The sequence below is a fragment of the Ambystoma mexicanum genome, chromosome 9 (genome assembly GCF_040938575.1).
Source record: "Ambystoma mexicanum isolate Mex_15411 chromosome 9, UKY_AmexF1_1, whole genome shotgun sequence".
Lineage (NCBI taxonomy): Eukaryota > Metazoa > Chordata > Amphibia > Caudata > Ambystomatidae > Ambystoma > Ambystoma mexicanum.
Genome location: NC_090931.1, coordinates 1,240,572,875 through 1,240,593,844, shown reverse-complemented (window position 1 = coordinate 1,240,593,844; position 20,970 = coordinate 1,240,572,875). Strand labels below are relative to the sequence as shown.

At 49.5% G+C, this 20,970-nt stretch overlaps 1 protein-coding gene across 1 annotated transcript in view; it reads right to left on the bottom strand.

The window, feature by feature from the left end:
• The window catches only part of ACTR3 (actin related protein 3), a 260,843-nt gene that overhangs the window by 37,396 nt on the left and 202,477 nt on the right, over nucleotides 1-20,970 (bottom strand). Inside the window, exons 8-9 of the mRNA XM_069616585.1 lie at nucleotides 5,606-5,779; nucleotides 5,210-5,302 (exon numbers count right to left, since the gene is read on the bottom strand). Coding sequence (XP_069472686.1) covers nucleotides 5,210-5,302; nucleotides 5,606-5,779 — 267 coding nt within the window. The remainder of the gene's footprint in view (nucleotides 1-5,209; nucleotides 5,303-5,605; nucleotides 5,780-20,970) is intronic.

The following is a 20,970-nucleotide window of genomic DNA, read 5'->3' as shown; positions in this document are numbered from 1 at the left end:
AACTCCTTGATGAGATGGTGGGACCAAAGAAGATTGTCCTGGAGACCTGGTGTAGCATGAGATAGCCGGCAGATGCACCTTGATAGAGGTGTGCGCCAGTCCCGCCTTGGCCAAGGACAAGCACTAAAGAATCTGCAGGGGCGTGAACCTCAAAGGGTTGATCTTCTGCAACCAGCACCACGTAGCAAAACTGTTCCACTTGTGCTCGTAGCACTTGAGTCGACGATGCTCTGACCCTGGCAAGGACCTCCCTGCAGTCCGCCGGCAACTCGTCCCCCCTCATCTCTAAGGCTGCAGGAGCCAAGCCCTCAGGCTCAGCGACCCTGGGTCGTGATACAGGATTGCGCCTCCTATGGTGAGCAGATCCCCGACCACTGCCAGCTTGACCGGGGTTGGCGCCGACAGGCTGAGAAGGTCCAGGTACCAAATCTGCCGCAGCCAAGCCAGGGCAGTGAGGATCATACTGCATCAGCACCGTTTGAGTTTATTGATGACTTGCAGAAGAAGCAACTGAAGGAACACGTACAGAAACGTGTAATCCCATGGGAAGGAAAAAGCATCCCCATCCTCCTCGGCTGGTGGAACCTGCTGGTGAATTTCTGACATTTGGAATTCATTGCCGTTGCAAACAGATCGATCTAGGGTCTGCCCCACTTGAGGAGGAGGCGGTCCACCAGATCATGTCAAGTTCCCACTCGTGGCAGGAGCGCAGTTCCCTGCTGAGCGAGTCAGTGTTCTTGACTCCCGCCAGATGAAATTGGACGAGGAACATAACTTGGGCGATGGCCCAGTGCCACAAGTCTTGCGCCTCTCTGGAGAGCACTTGGGATCTGGTACCCCTCTGCTTCCTGATGTTGAACATAGTAGTGGTGTTGTCCGTGAAGACTCTCACCACCTTGCCCTTAATGGACGTAAGGAACTACTCAAGGGCCCAGAACACTGCCCGCAGCTCCAGGATATGGATGTGGAGATCCCTCTTCTCCAGCAGCCACAGGCCTCTGGCTTGGCGACGCCTGGTGTGGGCTCCCAAGTTCTCCAGGGAAGCGTCCGTGGTGACCTTCTCCTGGTACGGGGGCTCTGAAATCCTCTGCCCCCAGCAATGTTGGAGCACACGCCCCACCACCTTATTGCACAATGGAACTCCTTGTCCAGAGCAATCTGGACTGCAAAGCTTCCTGACACCTGGATCCACCGAGCGTCCAGGAATTCCTGAAGGGGTTGCATCCGCAACCTGCGGAGCCGGATCAGGAAGATGCACGACATGCCGAGCAGCGACTTGATTGTCCGCACCACAGTGCTCTTCAGTGCCAACAGCCATTGTACCTTGCCCAGCAGTGCCGCCATCCTCTCCTCAGAGAGCTGCCAGGCAGGAGACTGCTGAGCCTGGCCCCCAGGAACAGCGCGTTCTGTGATGGTATCAAGCAGGACTTTGAATAGTTGACGGAGAACCCCCAGATCCGTCAGCAGCCGGACAGGCCTGTGTGTTCAACAGCTACTTCCCTTTACTTGGCCCGGATGAGCCAGTCGAGGTACGGGTACACTTGTATCCCCTGTAGACGCAGAAGGGCCGCCACTGGTGCTAGGCACTTCGTGAACACCCTGAGCGCCGACTTCTGTCTGAAGGGGAGGGCCTTGACTTGGTAGTGCCTTCCCTGTACCAACGAAGCGCAGGAACTTCTGATGCTTTTCGTGAATGACATGGAAGTTTGCCTCCTCCAGATCCAGTGATGTCAAGAATTCTCCTTCCTCCAGTTGGCCAAGGACGTGCTGCAATATGACCATCCTGATTTTTTGGGAATCAAGTTATTTGTTGAGGCACTCAGATCTAGAATGGGCCTCCAGCCCCCGATCTTCTTTACCAAGAACTATCTTGAGTAGACTCTGGAGCCCTGGAGTCGCATTGGATCCAGCTCTATCGCCCCTTTTCTCATCATTGCCCATACTTCCTGCAGGAGTTGAGGGTTGTGCTACTCCTGCTGGGCCACCAGCGGTATCCGTGGGCACTTCCGCTTGAACTCTAGTGTGTCTGTGCCCAAGAGCGTCCAGCACCCATCGGTCAATTGAGATGATCTTCCACTCACTAAGCGGCCAACCGGCTTCTAACTGGGGCGTGTGAGTGGGGGCCCAACGTCCTGGCTGGTTCAATCTTGCTTCAGGGCCTGCGTGCCGCCCTGGGAGCCACTACGTCGGCCACCTCCACCAAAAGCATTGGAACGGCCTCTGTAGGCCTCCTGGGTCGTGGACCGGGAAGGTCGACTGTGGAAGAGGACCCTCTGCCAAATCCTTTCGATGATCTGCCGGACTTCATGCCAGAGGCACGAAAAGAAATGCTATGTTGAAGAGTGCGCAGGGAACGGCCCGTTTCAGTGTCCGTCTTAATGGCCTGTAACGACTCGCCAACTGCCCTTCCCAAAGAGGTTGTCTCCGAAGGGCATGTCCAGCACCCTCATCTGGACCGCCTGACAGAAGTTGGTGGCTTTCAGCCAGCCATGACGACGGAGGCAGACACTGTTCCCCATCTGCTGGAACCCCATGTCAGTGACGTCCAGAGCCACTGTGACAGCATATTCTGGTGCCACCTCCCCCTCCTGGAGGATGGAAAGTGCCTCAACATGCTTGTCATCAGGTAGGAACTCCAGCAGCGGGGCCATTTTATACCACAGCTCCCTGTCCTACCTGGCCAGGATTGCAAGTGAGTTGGCCGCCTTAACTGTTGATGCCGCCGAGTAGATCGCCTTTCTTCCCACGGCATCTAACTTCTTTCCCTCGCTATCTGGAGGGACGGAGGATGAAGTCGAGGAGTTAGACAAATTCTATCTCGCTGTTGCCACCGACACCACCAAATCTGTGGAATGCTGCGAACGTAGGCACTTGGGAGCAGACTCCGGCACCCAGTATTTTCTTTCCAGCCTATCCCTCTCTGCCAGAGCCGGGTTTCTCATCAAAGCTAGGCCCTCCTCCCAAAAGTCATCAAGGAGAGGCACCGCCAAAATGGTCTTCCTCTTGGCCTCGTGCCTTTGGTGTAGGAAACCTTCCTTCTTGGTCTCTTCTGTCATCAGTTGGATGAGTTTGAACGCTCTGGTGAGCATTGCATGGACCGACCCCACCTCCTCCGGGAAGGCGGCCTTGGCTGCTGCAAACTGCCCGGTGTGACCATGTCGTCATCCGTGTCTGTATCCGTCCCTGTGTCCGGTTTTGTAAAACCAATACAAATAAAAAACTTTTTTTTTCTTTTTTTAAAGAATCGACACCAGGTGGTGTAGGGTTGAAAGGATGTCCAGCGATGCATCCCTCAGAGGGGTCAGGGCGGTAGGCCTACTGGGCCCTGCGCCGCCATCTGCATTTCTGCCGTCCCCCTCAGCGTCACCCACATCCTCCTGGATCGTGTGTACGGACACCTGGTCTTCCTCGTCCAAGGAAGAAATATCCGTACCCTGGAGTACAGTTGAGGGCCCCCCTTTTTTTCTGAGGGGTCAGGTTCAGGCATGGGGGTGGCATCCCTTCTCTGGTGTCTTCTCCATCAGCTTGGTCGATACCTCCCGCCTTGGGGGCAGGGATAATCTGGGCACTGGCGGGGCTACCTTGACTTGGTCAGCCCCCTTGGCCTTCGGGAGGGCGGCCGCCACCAACTCCATGGTCGACATCCCCAGGGCCGCCTGGGCCTTCTGGGGCAGGTTGGTCTCCTTTTCAGGCTTTTCTCGCAGCTTCGCCGGGATAGGCGATTTTCTCTTTGAGGAGGAGCTGGAGATGGAAGATGGTGAAGATGAGCGCACCCTGCCCATAGCAGGACCCGTTTGCGGAGCGCCCCCGACGGAAACAGACTTTCAGTGCTTGGCCTAGTCTTTGGCCCCCATGAATTAAAGCGCCTTCAAAAGGACTTAGAAGCCCACTTCTCTGACTGGTCACTCCTGGGTGAGGCATGCCCCTGCTTGCCGCACGGGGCAGAGGCCTTGGCACGGAGGCACGCCGCCAACCTACTGTGACGATCCATCACGGTTCGCTTGGAGAACCAGAGGCAGATTTCACAATCCACTTCCCTGTGATCCGGATGGAGACAGTAGAGGCACTGGAGGTGTTTGTCCTCACACATTCTGCAGCAGTAGCAGACCTAGAAGAGGTAGCTTCCCTACTTCTCCTCCAACATGGTCCAGAGTGCCGAGTAGACCCAATGACCTTCTGGAATCTTCGATGAAACTTCGATGATTCTTGCCCTCGAGGGGCATTGAAATTAACTGAAACGAATCCCGCTTGTCGGCCGAAGGAGAGAGAGCACACAGGCTCCGATTGACAAAAATAGAACTTTTTTCATCGAAAAAAGCACAGAAACATAGAATAGCTCACGGAGCAAAACATGAGGACTCCCAACACTTGAACGTGCAGTAAAAATCTGAAGATGGCTGCCAGAGGAGGGGCTTAGGGAGAGGGCAGTCATTGTCTGGGGGCAGTATGACCCAGAGCTCAGTGATTGGTTTAGAGGAGAAATACAGTTTGTAAGGAAACTTTTTTTTTACCGATGATTGCCGGCCTGACAGAGAATATCCATGAGCAGGTGAATCCATGCCAGAACCCATGCTGGAGAATATGCATTGTGCAACATGAGTTACCCAAAAAGATAACCAAATCAAAAGACTAAGGGAAACAGTTTCCCAGTACTGACAATCTAAAGTATTAGTCAGTTTCCCCAAAACAAGTGAGCAAAAGGCCAGTGTGGTGGAGCTGAAAGCTTCAATTCACTGTAAAATGTCAGGGCATGGTGTAAAACAAAAAGCAAAAGGTTTGGGGTGAATAGAATATGGAGGTAAGGTGACAAAGAGACATCTTTCCTAACAGTTGGGGAGGTGATTTGTGAGAGCCTTAGTTTACCCTCCGATTCTCCAAAATCCAAATGGCAATATTGGGCTATGTTACAGTTTGTCATGTGAATGCACAAGCTTAACATAATCTTTGCTTCATATGTTCTTCTGCAATTCTTTTAAAAAATATGCAAACAAACTGGTTCCCTCCCCCATCCTCCCCGAGTCTCCGACCCAACAGTGTCCCGCATAAGAACATTATGAAGGCAGTGAAAGAGGGTGTGCCATTTTTAGGTTTTTAAAAGTATTTTTCGCTTATAGGATCTTTACAAACTTTAAATTGATTACTGAACATGGTCTTCTGAAAGTCAACTGATGTGCAACCTTTCAAGTTAGTTAGCTTTTCGTGCATTTACCTTATAAAGAGGGCGCCGTACATCTATCGGGCAGTTTTGGATAACTTCATCCACTACTTCCGAGATAGGTTGTGTAAAATCAGGATTAGCAAACTAGAAAGAAGACGGACAAGACATTATGGAGGAAAATTGCATTATATGGCAAACAGGATTACATCAACCAGGCAGCATTTACAGGGAATGGGGGAATGCTCAATATATTTATTATCACAAAATTCAGAGGCAAAGGTCTTCTCTTCCAAATCTTAGCTTCAAAAGCAACCAAATTTAAGAAAACAGACACATATACAAATGGAAAAACATACGTCATTAAATGCGATTTATTTATGAAATGGTCCATTTTATGATCTTCACAATGTAGTTCTCCTCACAACACTACATGAAATGTATATTCACCTCAGGATGAAAGAAAATTTCTGGTCCCAGGAATCTTTCATAGCCAACATCGATGCTAAACTCTTTCTTTGAGATAGCATTCACTCCAGTAAACTGTTTTATCCACTTGGAGCCATCTGTATCATACTTGCTAAATTCTTTCACTAAATCAGGGCAGACATAACTAAAACGCTCCTAAAACAAAAAGAAAAACATCTGTTAAATCAAAAAATACATATTTTACTTTTTAAAAGCATAGGATCAATGAATGTTACTGTCTACATTGCTCCATCAGAACTAATTCTAGGATTCATCATATATCGGCATTGAATCCAATTGCAGGCTAATTTTCAGGTCTGAATATTACCTCTATAACCATAATGCAAAGCTAATGTATCTAGTAGGTTACAGATTCTTGCTCCCACCAATTTCCTGCTGGCTATATTTTTAAATACAATCCTCACTTTTTAAATGGCATTGATCCAACCACCATCTTTTCAATCCCCCTTTAATAATTCTAAAGCAATTATCTGTAAAATCAGGATGACAAACACTTGAACTGAAATAATTTAACATCCTACTGTGTTTTACTTCCTACTACTTCATGAAGCTCACCAGCTCATCACTGGATCCGCCTGAAACTTCCTGGACCAATGGTACTCACCAGGCCAGAAGTGTGAGTCCTTCTTGCCTGGGTGGAACCAGAGTGCTGTAATGTGGCTGCACACATCTTACAGTTCCTCTAAGAACATCCTGGCCCAAACTAGTTAAGGGGTTTTACAAAAATTGTTGTCTGCGACAGACCTTAGGAAAGCCCACCTTGGGTGTACAGGGCTTACACTTCTTAGGTTACGCCTGAACTACCGAAAGGTATGGTAGCAATGGACAAGCAGCCAGGCTTGGTCTAAGGAGGTAGGATGGCTGTAGTAGATTCACAGAACTCTAGGCACACTTTGGCTCAGGGAAAATCAATCACACTGTAGAGTTACATAAAAAAATATCGATTATATACACTAAGGCAAACAGCTGTACTTCCAAGTTCAGATAATTAGAAAAACATTCACAATAAGATCACTTGCAATATTCTTCGAGTAGATACATACGTTTATAGAGGCAAGTCTGTTCAGAATAGCTTTTAGGATAACAGATCCTAATCAACAAACTTAAAACATATATGCAAAACCTTGACCCAAGCCGGTCTTAAGAGTCCAACCCTATTCAGAGGGGTCACTGGGCAGGGTAACCAGAAGATAGGCAGAAAAAAAATGAGGGAAGGCAAAGTAAAGTGTTCAGAGAGGTAGTATCCAGCAGGATTCATTACAGTTTAAAATAAGTAAAAACGCTGGTTAAACAGTAGCTCTGGGAGGTGCAAGGGTGCAGAAATAAGAGTCGGACAGTTGGCATGGACCTTTATTTAGAACCAAATAAATTAAAAGAAAAGCCCATCTTGCCCTACTTACTAGGAGGGGTTGCTCTACCTCAACAAAAGTACTAAGGATGTACGTAAATTAAAGTGCCACCATCCTGCATCAGAACCTATTTTCGTCACTTACACTTTCAAACGAAGAAAAACTGGATGTCTCATTAATCCAGAAGGAACCCCCTCTACTATCCCCCTCCATTCTGGATGTAGACCCCAGGGCACAGTTTTTGTGAAAAAATATGTAGGTCCAATGTTCACTAAGAATCAAGGTCAATGGACTAGGAGAGTCTGCAAGGAACCAAGACAGCCAATTGCAGCAAAGTCTATGGAGCCGAGGCACTTCTTTGACAGCAATGTTAGGCAAAGGTTGAATGCAGTACCCTCTGGGAACACTACAGACAACTAGGACTACAGGTATAGGCAACCCAACCTTTGGAATAAGCTTGTACTACACAGTTTTGGTAGCATGTTGAGCAGCCAGGCTTATCTCAAGAGGGGAAATGTGAGCTGTAGTGGAGTTACAAAGATTCACAGTTACAGGTATTCAAATAAAATCTTACACTCAAGGTTTCTTGCATAAACAATTTATTTATCAGTCAGTTATAAAGCCTTCTTCAGAAGAGAGCAATAGAATTGTAACCCAAATATACTTCAATACTGTACACTTAGAGTTTCTGAATCAGACAAGGCTCTTTTGGGATGGCCCACAGACATAACATACAGGTGACTTCAGTAACAAGGGTGCTGGGGACATTAATATCTTACTGTTGGCATTCAGAATACTCGCTAAAAGTTGGTAAAAGGCAAAGGTTGTTCGATCACAAGAGACCACAAATATTCCAAAGCAGGGGGGCGTGGCTACGAGGGCCATGTAGGAGGACGCGTTCTGGAGGAGCTCCAGAGATCCTGCAATGATCCGGGCAAATAAGTGCGTGAAGACGGGCCGCCGACCACTGAAAATACACATGCAGGTGTGTGAATGATTGGGCTACGTGTGGTGAACTTCTGGATGGTGCAGGAGTGACGGCGGCAGAGATAGGTGCGGATGAGATAAGGAACACCGGAGACGAAAGACGACACAAAATGGCCGACCAGGGTCCGGAACAAAGGAAGAAGTGGGCCGCACGGTGACCCAGCGAAAGCGGCGCACTGTGTGCACATTTGTCACTTGAGCAAACTATAGGTCCCCTGGGTCATGTCGAATAGAACGGTGAGGCCGAAGGTGAAACAGCCCACCCTGGACGACTTCACTAAGACGTCCCCGGGTCAAGACATCACCAAGAGCAGGGACAAGCTGGTTGCGAGCGGCATGCCGACTTTGGGCGCCAACCAGGAAATCCTCGCGGCGATTGCGGACCTAAGGGCGGCGTGGGAATCTAAGCTCGAACTAGCCGTCACCGAACTAAAAACGGCGCTGGACCTCAAGGTCGGAGAGGTGCAGGAGGACGTTAACTTACTCCGGCAGGATGTCAGGGCCTTGGCGGAGCGCACGGAGTCCCTTGAGAAGGAAGTCGGCCCGAATACTGCGGATTGCACCTCCCATAAAGCCGAATTGCACGCCCTGATACAGAGAGTGGGCAACCTGGAGAGCAGAGCGGAGGAGGCGGAAGGACGAGCCCGACGCAATAACATCCGCATCGTGGGCCTGCAAGGGGGATGGAGGGACGCGATCCTATGGAATTCATTGAATCCATATTATTGCAAGAGATACCCGGAGGAGCCCTATCCCAAGGATTTGCAGTAGAAAGGGCACACAGAGCCCTAACGAGGAGGCCGCCGCCGGGGAACCCGCCTAGGCCTGTGATCGCCAAAATTCTTAATTACCGCGACCGGGAGAGGATACTGGAACACTTTCGTAAGGGAGGAACGATCACACGAGGAGCGGCAAACATCACAGCTTACCCGGATTATACCCTGATTGTGCAGCGTAGCCGCATGAATTTTGGGTCAGTAAAGCGGAGACTGAGGGAAGCGAGCCACAAATATGTTACTTTATCCTGCAAAATTGAAAGTCATTCATAAACATAAAACTCTGTTTTTTGAGACCCTGGAGGATGCCATGGGATGGCTCGATGCACAAGGATGTCCCCAGGAGTCAGAAGTTCGGACGAGAAAGAGCTCGGAAGAGATAAATGAGGCATGAAGAAGGTGCCGCAAGATGGTGTGGCACGTGGGACTTGAATATAGTCGCTTGCGCAGCCTTCAGTAGAGAAGGTCAGACGATTGCACGATTTGTCATAAGCACTGTGGTTAATGTTGACTTAACGGGAGCCTTACGGAGCGATTCTCTTTATCCCACGATAGTTTTAGTTGAGTGGCCATTAGGGCGACCTCACCCTACTGAGCTCTGTGCATCGGTCGGTGCTTGCAGGGCTAGATGTGGGGGTGCCTGAGCTCCGAGGATGGAGCTGGGCAGCAGTTGGGGTGTGTGATGTTGGGGAAGGGACGGGTGGGGGAAGGGGAGGGAAGTTGGGGTTTTGCTGTGTACATAGTTAAGGGGAGTTCGAGCTGGTACGAAAAGCTACTAGTACGAGAAGCTATCTGTATCATGTGGGCAAAGGGGAGGCGCTACATGGGAGGCAGGAAGACACTTATGAGCCATGGGAGACCTTAAGATCGTAACATGGAATGTCAGGGGACTTAACAGCTATTTAAAAAGGAACAAAGTCATGATGTACCTAAAAAGACAGAGGATTGATATTGCGCTGTTGCAGGAAACACACCTCACCCAGCGAAAATTGGAACTGGTGGGGAAAAAGTGGAGAGGCACCATAGTGGGCTCTCCGTACTCTGCCTACGCTAGGGGAGTGCTGGTCTGGGTGGCGCCGCATGTTCCGCTCCGACACAGGAGGTGGTGGACACGGAGGGCAGGCTGGTCATACTGAGGGCCTTGGTAGAGAATAGAGAGGTGTGCATTATAAATACATATGCCCCTAACCAAAACACTGCCACGTATTTCAGAACCCTATGTACTCATCTGGGCGCGTGTGTGGGGGGAGCGGTTATTTGGGGAGGGGACTTTAACTGTGTGCTCGACCCAAAGGCAGACAGATCTGATGGGAAGATTGATCGGCCCACCCCGGCGGCCAGGGTATTATAGACATTACTAGAAGACTTTGGGCTGGCGGATGTTTGGAGACTGAAACACCCTAATGAAACAGTACTCTCACTACTCTGCTCCGCAGCACTTACACACGAGGTTGGATTATTTTTTTGCCACGCCAGATGTGATGATAGAGACCACCCAAATAGAATATAGAGCAAGGGTCCTGTCGGACCACTCGCCCCTGGTGCTGACCTGGCAGTACTGTCGCCCCAGGGCGCGGATACCGACGTGGCGCCTCCGTGAAAACTCAGTCTTCAGGGAAGACATCAGGGATGCGATCTTGCAGTACTTTGAGATGAACACGGGCAGTGTGGATTCAGCGGGTACACTCTGGGAGGCTTTTAAGGTTGTGTTGCGGGGTACTGCCATTTCTAAGTCAAAAGGCCTGCAGGGTGGGGTCCTAATAGAACTAGAGAAGGCGGAGAAGAAACTGGAGCGCGAAAGCGACAAGGCAGGAGGGGACGCAGAACTTGTACTCGAGTTGCAGCAGAGGTGCGCGGAGCTTTGGGAAAGGCTCTGCAACCGTAACTACAAAAAGTATGTCGAGAGGCAACATGCAGGTGGGGACAAAACTGGCTGCTTGTTGGCGTGGTTATATAAGAGCGAAACCCCCAGGTCCCCGATTAGGATAATAACTAGAGAGGACGGGGAGGTGGTTAACACCCAGGAAGGAGTCAATGAGGCATTTTTGGACTATTATAGAACATTATATGAGGACAGAGGAGGGGAAAATCAAGAGGAGATTAGTGAAACACTAAAAGACATGGAACTACCTAAGATTAGTGATGAAGAAAGGGAGGAACTAGACGCACCTATTACCCTAGATGAATTAGAGAAGGTGGTAAAACAGCTGCCCACCTGCAAGACCCCGGGTACGGACGGATTCCTGGGCGAGTTTTACAAAGTATATAAAGCAGAGGTACTCCCCCCCCCCCTATGCTAGAGATGTTTAATGAGTCTTTTGAGAAGGGTCGGCTACCGGATACGCTTAGAGAAGCACTAATCGTACCGCTCCCCAAGCCCAACAACCCAGGGCATTGCTGCGGCTCCTATAGACCGCTGTCAATGTTGAACCAGGACAGTAAGATCCTGACGGCGGTCCTGGCTAATAAACTACGAAGGGTCATCAGTAAACTGATACACCCGGATCAGACAGGCTATGTCCCCAATAGAAATATAACTCACAACCACAGGCGACTCCACCGGGTGATTGAAGAGGGGAACAGAAGCGATGAGGAAATGGTGGTGGTGTCCCTAGATGCAGTCAAGGCTTTTGATTCAGTGAGGTGGCCATGGTTGCTGGCGGCCCTGGAAGAATACGGGATGGGGCCGGGTTATGTTAGGTGGGCGAAATTGTTGTACAGTGAACCACTGGCCAGAGTACGCACGGGATCGGTGATATCTGAGAGGTGGCAACTCAGTAGAGGCACCAGACAAGGGTGCCCCTGGTCCCCGATGTTATATATTCTAGCCCTGGAGCCCTTAGCAGTGTACCTCAGACAACAATATGACTTGGTTGGTATTGAAGTAGGGGGAGAGAAACACCTAATATCCCTACATGCTGACGATTTGTTACTGTATTTGAAATATCCGGAGGAAAATCTTCAGTATATTTTAGAGGTCATGGAAAAGTATGCGGAACTGTCCAGCATAGCGGTAAACCCCCAAAAATCGAGCATGTTCCCATTGGGGGGCTACATAGGAGTCCGTCTGGAACGATTGCCAGTGTTGTCCGTACCTTGGGCGGCTGATTCTTTCCGCTACCTCGGAATAGATGTATATCATACTGTGGAGGGGGAACACTTGTACAACACTGAGGTGGCTGTGAAGAAGATCCGCACGAATATGAAGTTTTGGGAGAAGCTGCCGCTGGCGATGATGGGGCGGGGGGCGATGCTCAAAATGGTGGTCCTGCCTAGGCTGTTGCATTTCTTCAGTAATATACCACACCTGATACCCAAGAAGTTTTTTGCCAAACTGAACAGCATGTGTAGGGACTTCCTGTGGCACCGCACCTGCAATAGAGTGGCGCTATGGAAGCTACAGAACTTCCATGATAGAGGGGGCATCAAGCTGCCGAACTTTGAGGCCTATTATGTAGCCAGCCAATTGCAATATGTAACCAAATGGCTCTCTGATGAAGAAACTCCTGAATCTAGGCTGTTTGGGCAGGATTGCGCCCCGTTTTACCTAAAAGAGATTATCTGGGTTCCTAGACTTGAAATGAATGAACGCCGTATGCTGTTGCTTGGGTGAAAGATGTGGCACAGAGTATGCCAATTGATGGAGAACCCGTGCCCGTGTTCCCCACAGGTGCCACTAGTTGCCTTAACTAAGGGAGACAACCAGCTTAGGATGATAATCAGGACCTATTGGGAATCGGTTGGGTTGGCCACATTGGGAGACATATGGCAAGAAGGGGCTATTAAAGAATTCGAAGACCTGGGAGAAGAGACAGGGTTGCATGGAGGCCAATATGTTACGTATCTTAGGCTAGTGCAGACTATTCGCAAAACCTGGCCGGAGACTGTGCTGGCGGAAGAACCAGACGCTCTAATCGGAATGATATATGACATATCGGAGGAAGGGCACGAGATCTCTAGACTATATGAGATGGTGATGACCCGGGTGGGGAAGGATTTGACTGATTTGAGGCTGGACTGGGAAGCGGAGGTGGGGGCGCAGTTGACCGATGGAATGTGGGAACGGGCCATGGGATACCACAAGAAAGTGTCCAGAAATGCTAGATTGCAGCAGATACAGTTATACATAACGCATAGAGCCTATATGACCCCGAAAAGAATATCTAAGTTTGCGAACGCAGGAAGACAAGCATGCCCGAAATGCGATGAGGAAGACGCAGATATGGCACACATGTTCTGGTCTTGCCCAGTGATCGAAGCTTTTTGGGGGGAAGTGGCACGGAAACTAGCGGACAAAGGGGTCCCGCTACACAGATACGGCCTGGGCCTGCCTGCTGGGAGGGTTTCCCAGACCACGGAACACTAAACACCTTGGGAAACTGAGGGACCTGGCATATGTGCTTGCTAAAAGAAGGATAGCCATGAGCTGGAAGCAATGCCACAAGCCACGGATAGAGGTATGGTGGCGGGACTTGCAAAAATGGGCGGAGGCTGAAACGGTGGTATGGCAGGAGGCATGTAGCAATTGCGGGGAGGAAGATGTAGGTAACCTGACGGCTTGGAGAATGTTAACAGGACTGTTTGGCACAGTAGTGGATCCTGCAGCTTCGGAAGGAAGCGATACCCAGCCACACGCAGCGGATACAGAACCGGAAATGCTGATAAGCTCGAGAGGGCGGGGGGGAAATTGGGGTGCAGTAATGAGTGTCAATTGATGTTTACGAGTCTATTGTTAATAATGCTGCAAGTTTGGTTTGTATTGTTTACTTTCAAAATAAAATTAAAAAAAAAAAAAAATATTCCAAAGCAGTGCAGATACTTTTAGAGTTCACTAGAAGAGTCATTCAATTCAATAGGCTAAGCCAAAGTCAATGGGCAAAAGTCTTGGATAGGATAAAGCACTTCCGGTAAGTAATGGAAAAGTTTTGCACAAGTTCTTAGGAGTCTTTGATGAAAAGAAGAATCAAAAGTAGGGCCACAAGCTGATTAGACTTGCGAGTTGTGGCAGTTACAAACACTTCTACAGTAAGAGGTAAGATCTCCAAGACTTGTTTTACAGTACCTTGGTAAAGAAGAAAAAATGCAGCTGATGACTTCTGTTACTGTGCAGCTCTGCAGACCTCACTGTTCCTGGGACGCAGTCGTGGGGACAAGAGGGAGGACGTCAGATGACTCCTGCACTGTACTGGGACTGTCAAAACCCGCAACTGGCAAACTTCACCTTCAGTGGCTGTTTTGCATTTCAGCTCCTTGCTAACAGCAAATCGCAATCAGCGCGGTTCCTGGCTGTGAAGGTGGACTGTCCTTGCTTCTGGTGTCCCGCACTCTGCTGAGGGGGCTCAGGCTTGGTCAGTCCTGCTTTGTGGGAGTCCGGAGGATCTTCCAAAAGCTTCAGGCCAGCATAGAATTAACACAATCTGGTGTCCCTCTCCCTGGCTATACAGTTTCGTGCAGCAACCCTGAGGAAATTCAACCAGCTCTAAGATGGGTGTCCAGGTGGCTTACCTTAGAGTTGATTGGTCCCACCAAATCAAAAAGGGAGAAGTCGTCCTTGCAGGGGCTTCTCTGTCGATGCAAACTTGGCAAGTAGTCACTGCAGCAGGGCTTCACCGGGCATCCTCTTCAAGCTCTTCTTCGGGTTCCTTCGTCCAGTGGTTGACTCTGCCTTCCAAGCCAAAACACTCACCTTATATTCCTTTCTCCCCCACTCATTCCAGCCTAGCTGTCACTCACCCAGCAGTGTGGCTGTCCTTGCCGGACGCCAATCGCCACAGAGTGCATTTCGGTCTCCGAGGAGACTAAGCAAAGGGAGTTTCGGGCACCTCCCTCACTTCCTGCCTACCCCTGACACTCTGGAGCCAGAGGCGGGTTTCACTCCAGAAACCCTGCCAAAGGAGAAATGAACAAAGACCAAACCTGGTTTGGCGTGCAGAGAAAATCTCTAGAAGGACCTTTCCACAAGGACATGGCAAAAAAAGAAGACCGGGGACCATTTTGTCAAAAGATAGCTAACACGGTTATCTTTACCGGAGCTGCGAACAGCCGCGGTAAATGCAAACCATGGTAGTTCAAAATGAAACCACAGCCACCAGCCATTCTGTGAGGAAAGGGTAACAAAAATGTTACATGAGCATCCAGACACAGGGGATAATAAGTAACCCCTCCAGCACTCTATTGTAAGATAGTGTGTGCTGGGTCTAGCAAGTTACAATGCCAAATCAAGTCAATTTCACTTTACTGCTCTGGGAAACAGTAGTTTATCCCAGATATGTTATTTAAACCTGGGGAAATCTAAAGGACTTCCCTGTGCCACTGCACTGAAGGTGCTGTGTGACAATGTAAAAGATTAATTTAAAAGTTAAAAGTCCCAACGTTTAGCAAAAGAGCTGGCGGTCTCCAAGGTGGGAGGAATTTAGCACTAAACTGAAAGTTCTCCCTAACAAGCCAAAGGTCTTGCACAAAGTTAGAGAGTGTTGTAGAAAATCATTGTTGGGCCACAAGCAATATTACACTTGTGAAAGTTACAGCTCAGAGCAACTCTAGAAAAGCAGCTACTGCAAGTCTCAACTGAGAAAAGCAAGTTACAGACAAAGAGCTAAGTACCCCTTAGTCAGAACACTACCTTAGGTTAGAAGAGGATCCAGCTGGCTTCTGTCTTGGTTGCAGTGTTGCAGATCCTGTGTTCCTGGGCCTCAGTCATGGGAACAAGAGGGAGGATGTCCGAGAACTCCTGCACAGCAGTTTTGAGGTCAGCAGCAGCTACAGGCTCTTTTCAGGTGAGCTGCACTTTTCAGTTTCAGCGCACAGTAAACAGCACCACCGCGGATCTTGGACACCAGTTGGGCTTCCTTTACTCATTGTGTCCGGCACTCTGGTGAGGTGACTTGAGCTTGGGTGGTCCTGCTTCAGGAGGGTCCTCGGGAGACACCTGGAGCTTTTGGCCGGCTTACAGACGCTGCACTCTACTATGGATTTCGATCCCTGGCACTCTGTTCCAGCAGCAGCAAAGAAGTGCAGCCAGTTGGGGAACGCCTTAAAGCAAAGTTGGTCTCATGGTTAGTTGGTCCCACTAACCAGAGGGAAGAAGTTATCCTTTTTTCCAGAGCTTCTCTTGTCTAGGAGAAAAATGAGTCTCAGCACAGAAGCAGGGCTTCACCGGGCAATTCAAAGGTCCAGAAGGATGCAGCAGGCTTCAGTCATGGTTTCTTCGTCGGGTTTTTCTTCACAGTGGTCAATGGTCTTCAGTCCAAGAAGCCTCGCCTTTGATGCAGGTTTCTCCCATTCATGCACAGCCTAGCTGTCACTCACAGCAGGGTGGCTGGGTGCATTCAGGTTGCCCTAGAGACTAAGGCCAGGGGAGTTTCGGGCACCTCCCTAACTTCCTGCCAAGACACTGGAGGCAGAGGCAGACCAAAGGCAAAAACGAACAAAGGGGTTAAACCTGGTTCGGCGCACAGAGTAAAACCCAAGAAAGACCTTGCAAACAAGAAATGGTGAAAAAAGAAGACCGGGCCATTTTGACACAATGGTCACCCATGGGTGCTATACTGCAGTTGAGGATTCAGCCTGCGGTAGAGAAGCACCATGGTAGGAAAATTAAACCACAGCCAGCAGCCATTTAAAGTAGTGAGGGTGATATAACAAATGTTACATGAGTAGGTAGGAAAAGGGGATACTAAGTAACCCTCCAGCACTCTACATAAGATGCGGTGTGCTGGACCTACAAAGAGAAAGGTAAGTAAAGTCAATTTCACTTTACTATTCTTGGGAAGAGTAGTTCACCCAAGAAAAGGTATTTAAACCTTATGAGAAATCTAAAGGATTTCTCTGTGACAATGCACTGAAGGTGCTGTGTGTCACCATACAAAACGTAGATGCCTATAGAGTTGATCAGACTCCAAAAACAAAAAAGGAAACATAATCCAAATCAGATCAAAATACATGAGTGAGAAAAAGGTCCCACTCACTCCTGGATAAACACTAAAAGACCTAAATAGTCCAGCAAAAAAGCTGGGGGTCTCCAAGGTTGAAGGGAATTAGCAGAGAAAAACAAGTTACTTACCAACTGCGGGGGCGCTGTTGCCCACGGGAGAAAATGGCCGCTCCTGTGTGAGCTCCGGAGTGAACCAGGGCCGTAATGCAGATATAACTGTTCAACGGGTCCGGTTCTACTTCTATGAAACATGGATTGAATGGCAACCACTACTGAACGGGACTGCAAAACCTGGAAGCCAACAGTGAACGTCTCTCCGAGATAAAGCATTATACAAACTCCACGGAAAGCGGGGAACCGAGCCTGAAGTCAAGCCGGAACTCTAGGGGAGGAGCCCGGCGGAAGCAGGCACGCTCGGCGCCCAAGACACCGGAGGCCCATCGATATTGGGGCCTGCTGCGGGTGCTCCGCTCCTCGTAGAGCACCTGCGGGGACCCCCCCACTGGCTCCCACCATCCCCCTCCTTCAGGCACCTCTGAACGGCCAGTGCTCGGCCCGTGCCCAGCGACGAGAATCCACTGACGAATTGCAGGACCGGTACCCCCCTCGGCGAGCACAACGCAGATAAGTGGGGCGGCGAGTGGGAGGTGGCAGCACTGCACTAGGCGCGAACCCAACGGCCCCCGCAATATATTTGGGGCGAATTACAAACATACACGGCAGACAGAAACGATTAGAAAGAATTTTGGATTGTGCGTAGCGGACAGTGTGTACGAAGGTGGGAAGTGAGGCCTTTCAGGGACACTACAGAACCGTATCCTCACAACTAGCGGCCAGGGGGCTTTCACGACAGACCGTATTGAGCTCCTACCACAGCACTGGTGTTGCGACACCGAATACGCACTACCTGCAACAAGTATATTGACACCGACCCCCCCCCCCCACCTCTGATAAGACTTGCCGCGAAGCGAGTGGTGTGTTAACCTGATCAGGCCTGCTGCGTGCTGTGCACACCGGGGGCCACGACCACACATTGCAATTGCTGCCGTACTTCGATCAGAGAAGGCAGAGCCCGTTAATCCTGCTGAACAATCAATCAGAAAAGGGGGATAATGCCCAAGAATTTTGGTCACAAGAAGAACAAGGGGGCTATCGACAAATGCACCACGACTATCCAGAAAGATCCAACACCCGAGATGGGGGAGGTAACGATCCTGCTCGACCAGCAGGCTCCGCCTATCATGTTGATGGACCCTCAAGCGGTCTTCCTCGCAATGCAACAGGGTTTTGCAGCACTCAACGACAAACTTGGCGGGATCACCGCAAACGTGGCGTCCATTGAAACAAAATTGGACAACGTTATACAGATCTTTCCAGACTTCACACTGGCGGTACAAGAAAGGAAGCAATTCAATGGGGTTAAGAAACTGCTCCGGGAACGGCAGGTTCAGTACGCCATACTTTACCCTGCAAGACTTTCAATATCGAAACAAGATCCACTTCTTCACCTTTCCCGAGGAAGCCGCCAGCTTCATAGAGACACATATCCCCACTCCGTCGAGGAGCACTGAAGTTAATGAACAGGAGTAGTCTTCACGGGTACACATTAACAGAATGTTCAACTAATGATGCATAAGTCCTGTAACATCGGCTCCCCAATTTTGGGGTCAGCTCTATGTGGGGGCGGAAATGTTTCAATAAGTGATATGCTGCATTGCAATGTCCCCCGCAGACAATAACAAGTGTGAGAGCAACGTATGGAACCGGTTACCCTCATTCAAGGTTTAGAAAGGCACAGGCCCTGGGAATCGCCGCAGGCCCCCCTGTAGCAGGTACACATGCAGTTGGAGGGGGGGCGGGGAGAAGGGTTGGGATCCTAAAAGCACAGTTGAAGTTAGGGGAACTGTGAGGGTGGGGGAGAGTTTGACACGTTGGCGGGAGTTATGTTATGGTGGGGAAGAAAGTAAAAAGCACACAGGTAATGTACACTGGAAAAACTGAAAGTATTGTAAAGAAATATTCGCAAACACACGTTCACGATCACTTCATGTGGAATGGCTGAGACAGGCATTGATGATATTAAAGTAATGAGCTGGAATGTTCGAGGTCTAGGCTCCAGAGTGAAGAAACAGAAAATTATAGCATACATTAACAGACAGACCCCCAAGATTCTCTTCCTACAAGAGACGCACATTGGGCCACAACAGGAGGGGCAGCTGGTTCCGAATTGGGGAACACACCAATATTACACAACTTATTCGAAAAGGGATAGAGGTACAGCAATCTTGTTACACAAGACCTTGCGGTTCACGTGCAAAGAAGTGGAATGTGATTCTGGGGGGAGATGTGTTAGTAAATGGTACTCTACGAGATAAAGAGATAGTCCTCCTTAACATATACGGGCTGAACATAGACGACCCGGAATTCTACTCCACAATCTTCGGGAAACTGGCAAACTTCCCCACTGCCCATTTGATATGCGGGGGGGACTTTAATACCATTCTTGATGTGAATATCGACCGTACTTCGACACAAGTGAGAGCGCTAACCAAAGCAGCACAGACAATTATCACACATGGCAGATTTGAAACTGAAGGATGCATGGAGGACGCTACAGCCCTCTGAGAGGATCCACATATTACTCGACATACACGACATGCACTCCAGGATAGATGTTTGGCTGGTGGATAACAGTATTATCATGGGTCACAGACACTCAGATACTCCCCAGGACATACTCGGATCATTCCCCCATACTGATGGCATTGCGAATACCCTCGCCGCGGTGGGCAGGCCCCCATGGAGATTCAAACCGGCTGCGCTACGAGATCTGGCCTATAGAAACGAAATGGACTGGCACATACAAGAATACTTTGATCTCAATGAGAACTCAGTGTCCTCTCTCGCGATATTGTGGCGAGCATTTAAGGTGCATATAAGGGGCGCATCCATATCAAAAGAAAGTGGCATCCTCAAAGACATTAGGAATAGATTGCAACGACTAGAAGCGCAAATAGCATCAATACAAGGCCAGTACGTGCTTACTCCAACACCACAACTCACTTTAGATATAAAGAACAAGCTAGACGAATACACAGAGACAGCGGACCAAGAGATCCGCTACTTTGACAAACCGGCGGCTGCACGCCGCTACGGAGAAAGCAAACGCCCGGGGAGGTTGTTAGCCAGAGCAGTGAGGGGAGAAAGGGGATCAACAGATATCCCATGTATACAAACAGCGGATGGCTTGGTCACCACCGATCAGGGTAAGATACGCGACACATTCCCACGCATTCTATGAAGAACTTTACACACCTCAATCCAACGCTACGGATGCAGAGATTGAACATTATCTCTCCCAAATCCCAACATTACTGGCGGAAGATACCAGGGAGTTGTGGAGGCAATTGAGGCACTTCCCAACGGGAAGGCCCCTGGCACCGATGGCCTTAGTGCAGAGTTCTACAAGGAGTTTAAACATCTGTTAGTACCCAGACTACTGGCGGTGTGGACCGAAGCCCTAGATAAAGGAGAGCTCCCCGAGACCACAAAAGCAGCAGTAATAACGCTACTGCTCAAATCAGGGAAGCCCCTGGATGACTGCGGGTCTTATAGACCACTATCATTAATTAATACAGATGCAAAGGTGTTGGCAAAGATACTCGCCACTAGGTTAACACCTTTGATGCCATATATGGTCCACGAGGATCAGGCAGGGTTCATTCTCGGCAGGTCTACGGCCACTAACATCAGAAGATGCCATGAGATCCTGACTACAACACCCTCAGATCAGCAGGCCATAGCCGCGTCACTAGATGTGCATAAAGCATTTGATACGGTATCCTGGCCCTTCCGGTTCGGGGTCTTGCGAAATTACGGGTTCGGTCCAAACTTCCTGAAATGGATACAATTACTATACACAGGCCCCCAGGCCAGAGCTAACGGCACCCTAACAGAAAAGCTTGAACTACGAGGGGGCACTAGACAGGGTTGCCCATTGTCACCATTACTGTTCGCCCTAATAATAGAACCACTGGCGGACATATTGAGGACTCATTGCAGCACATACGGGCTGAGGATAGGGAGTAAACTGCACATTATAAATCTATATGCAGACGACATTTTGCTGTACCTAAAAGACCCAGAAAGAACATTGGGGAGGGTCCTGGCAGAAGTAGAACGGTTTGGTAGATTCTCGGGCCTACGACTTAACCCCAACAAATCAGAAGTGTTCCCAATTACTGAAAACACGAGTAAATCCCATGACCTGCATGGCCTACT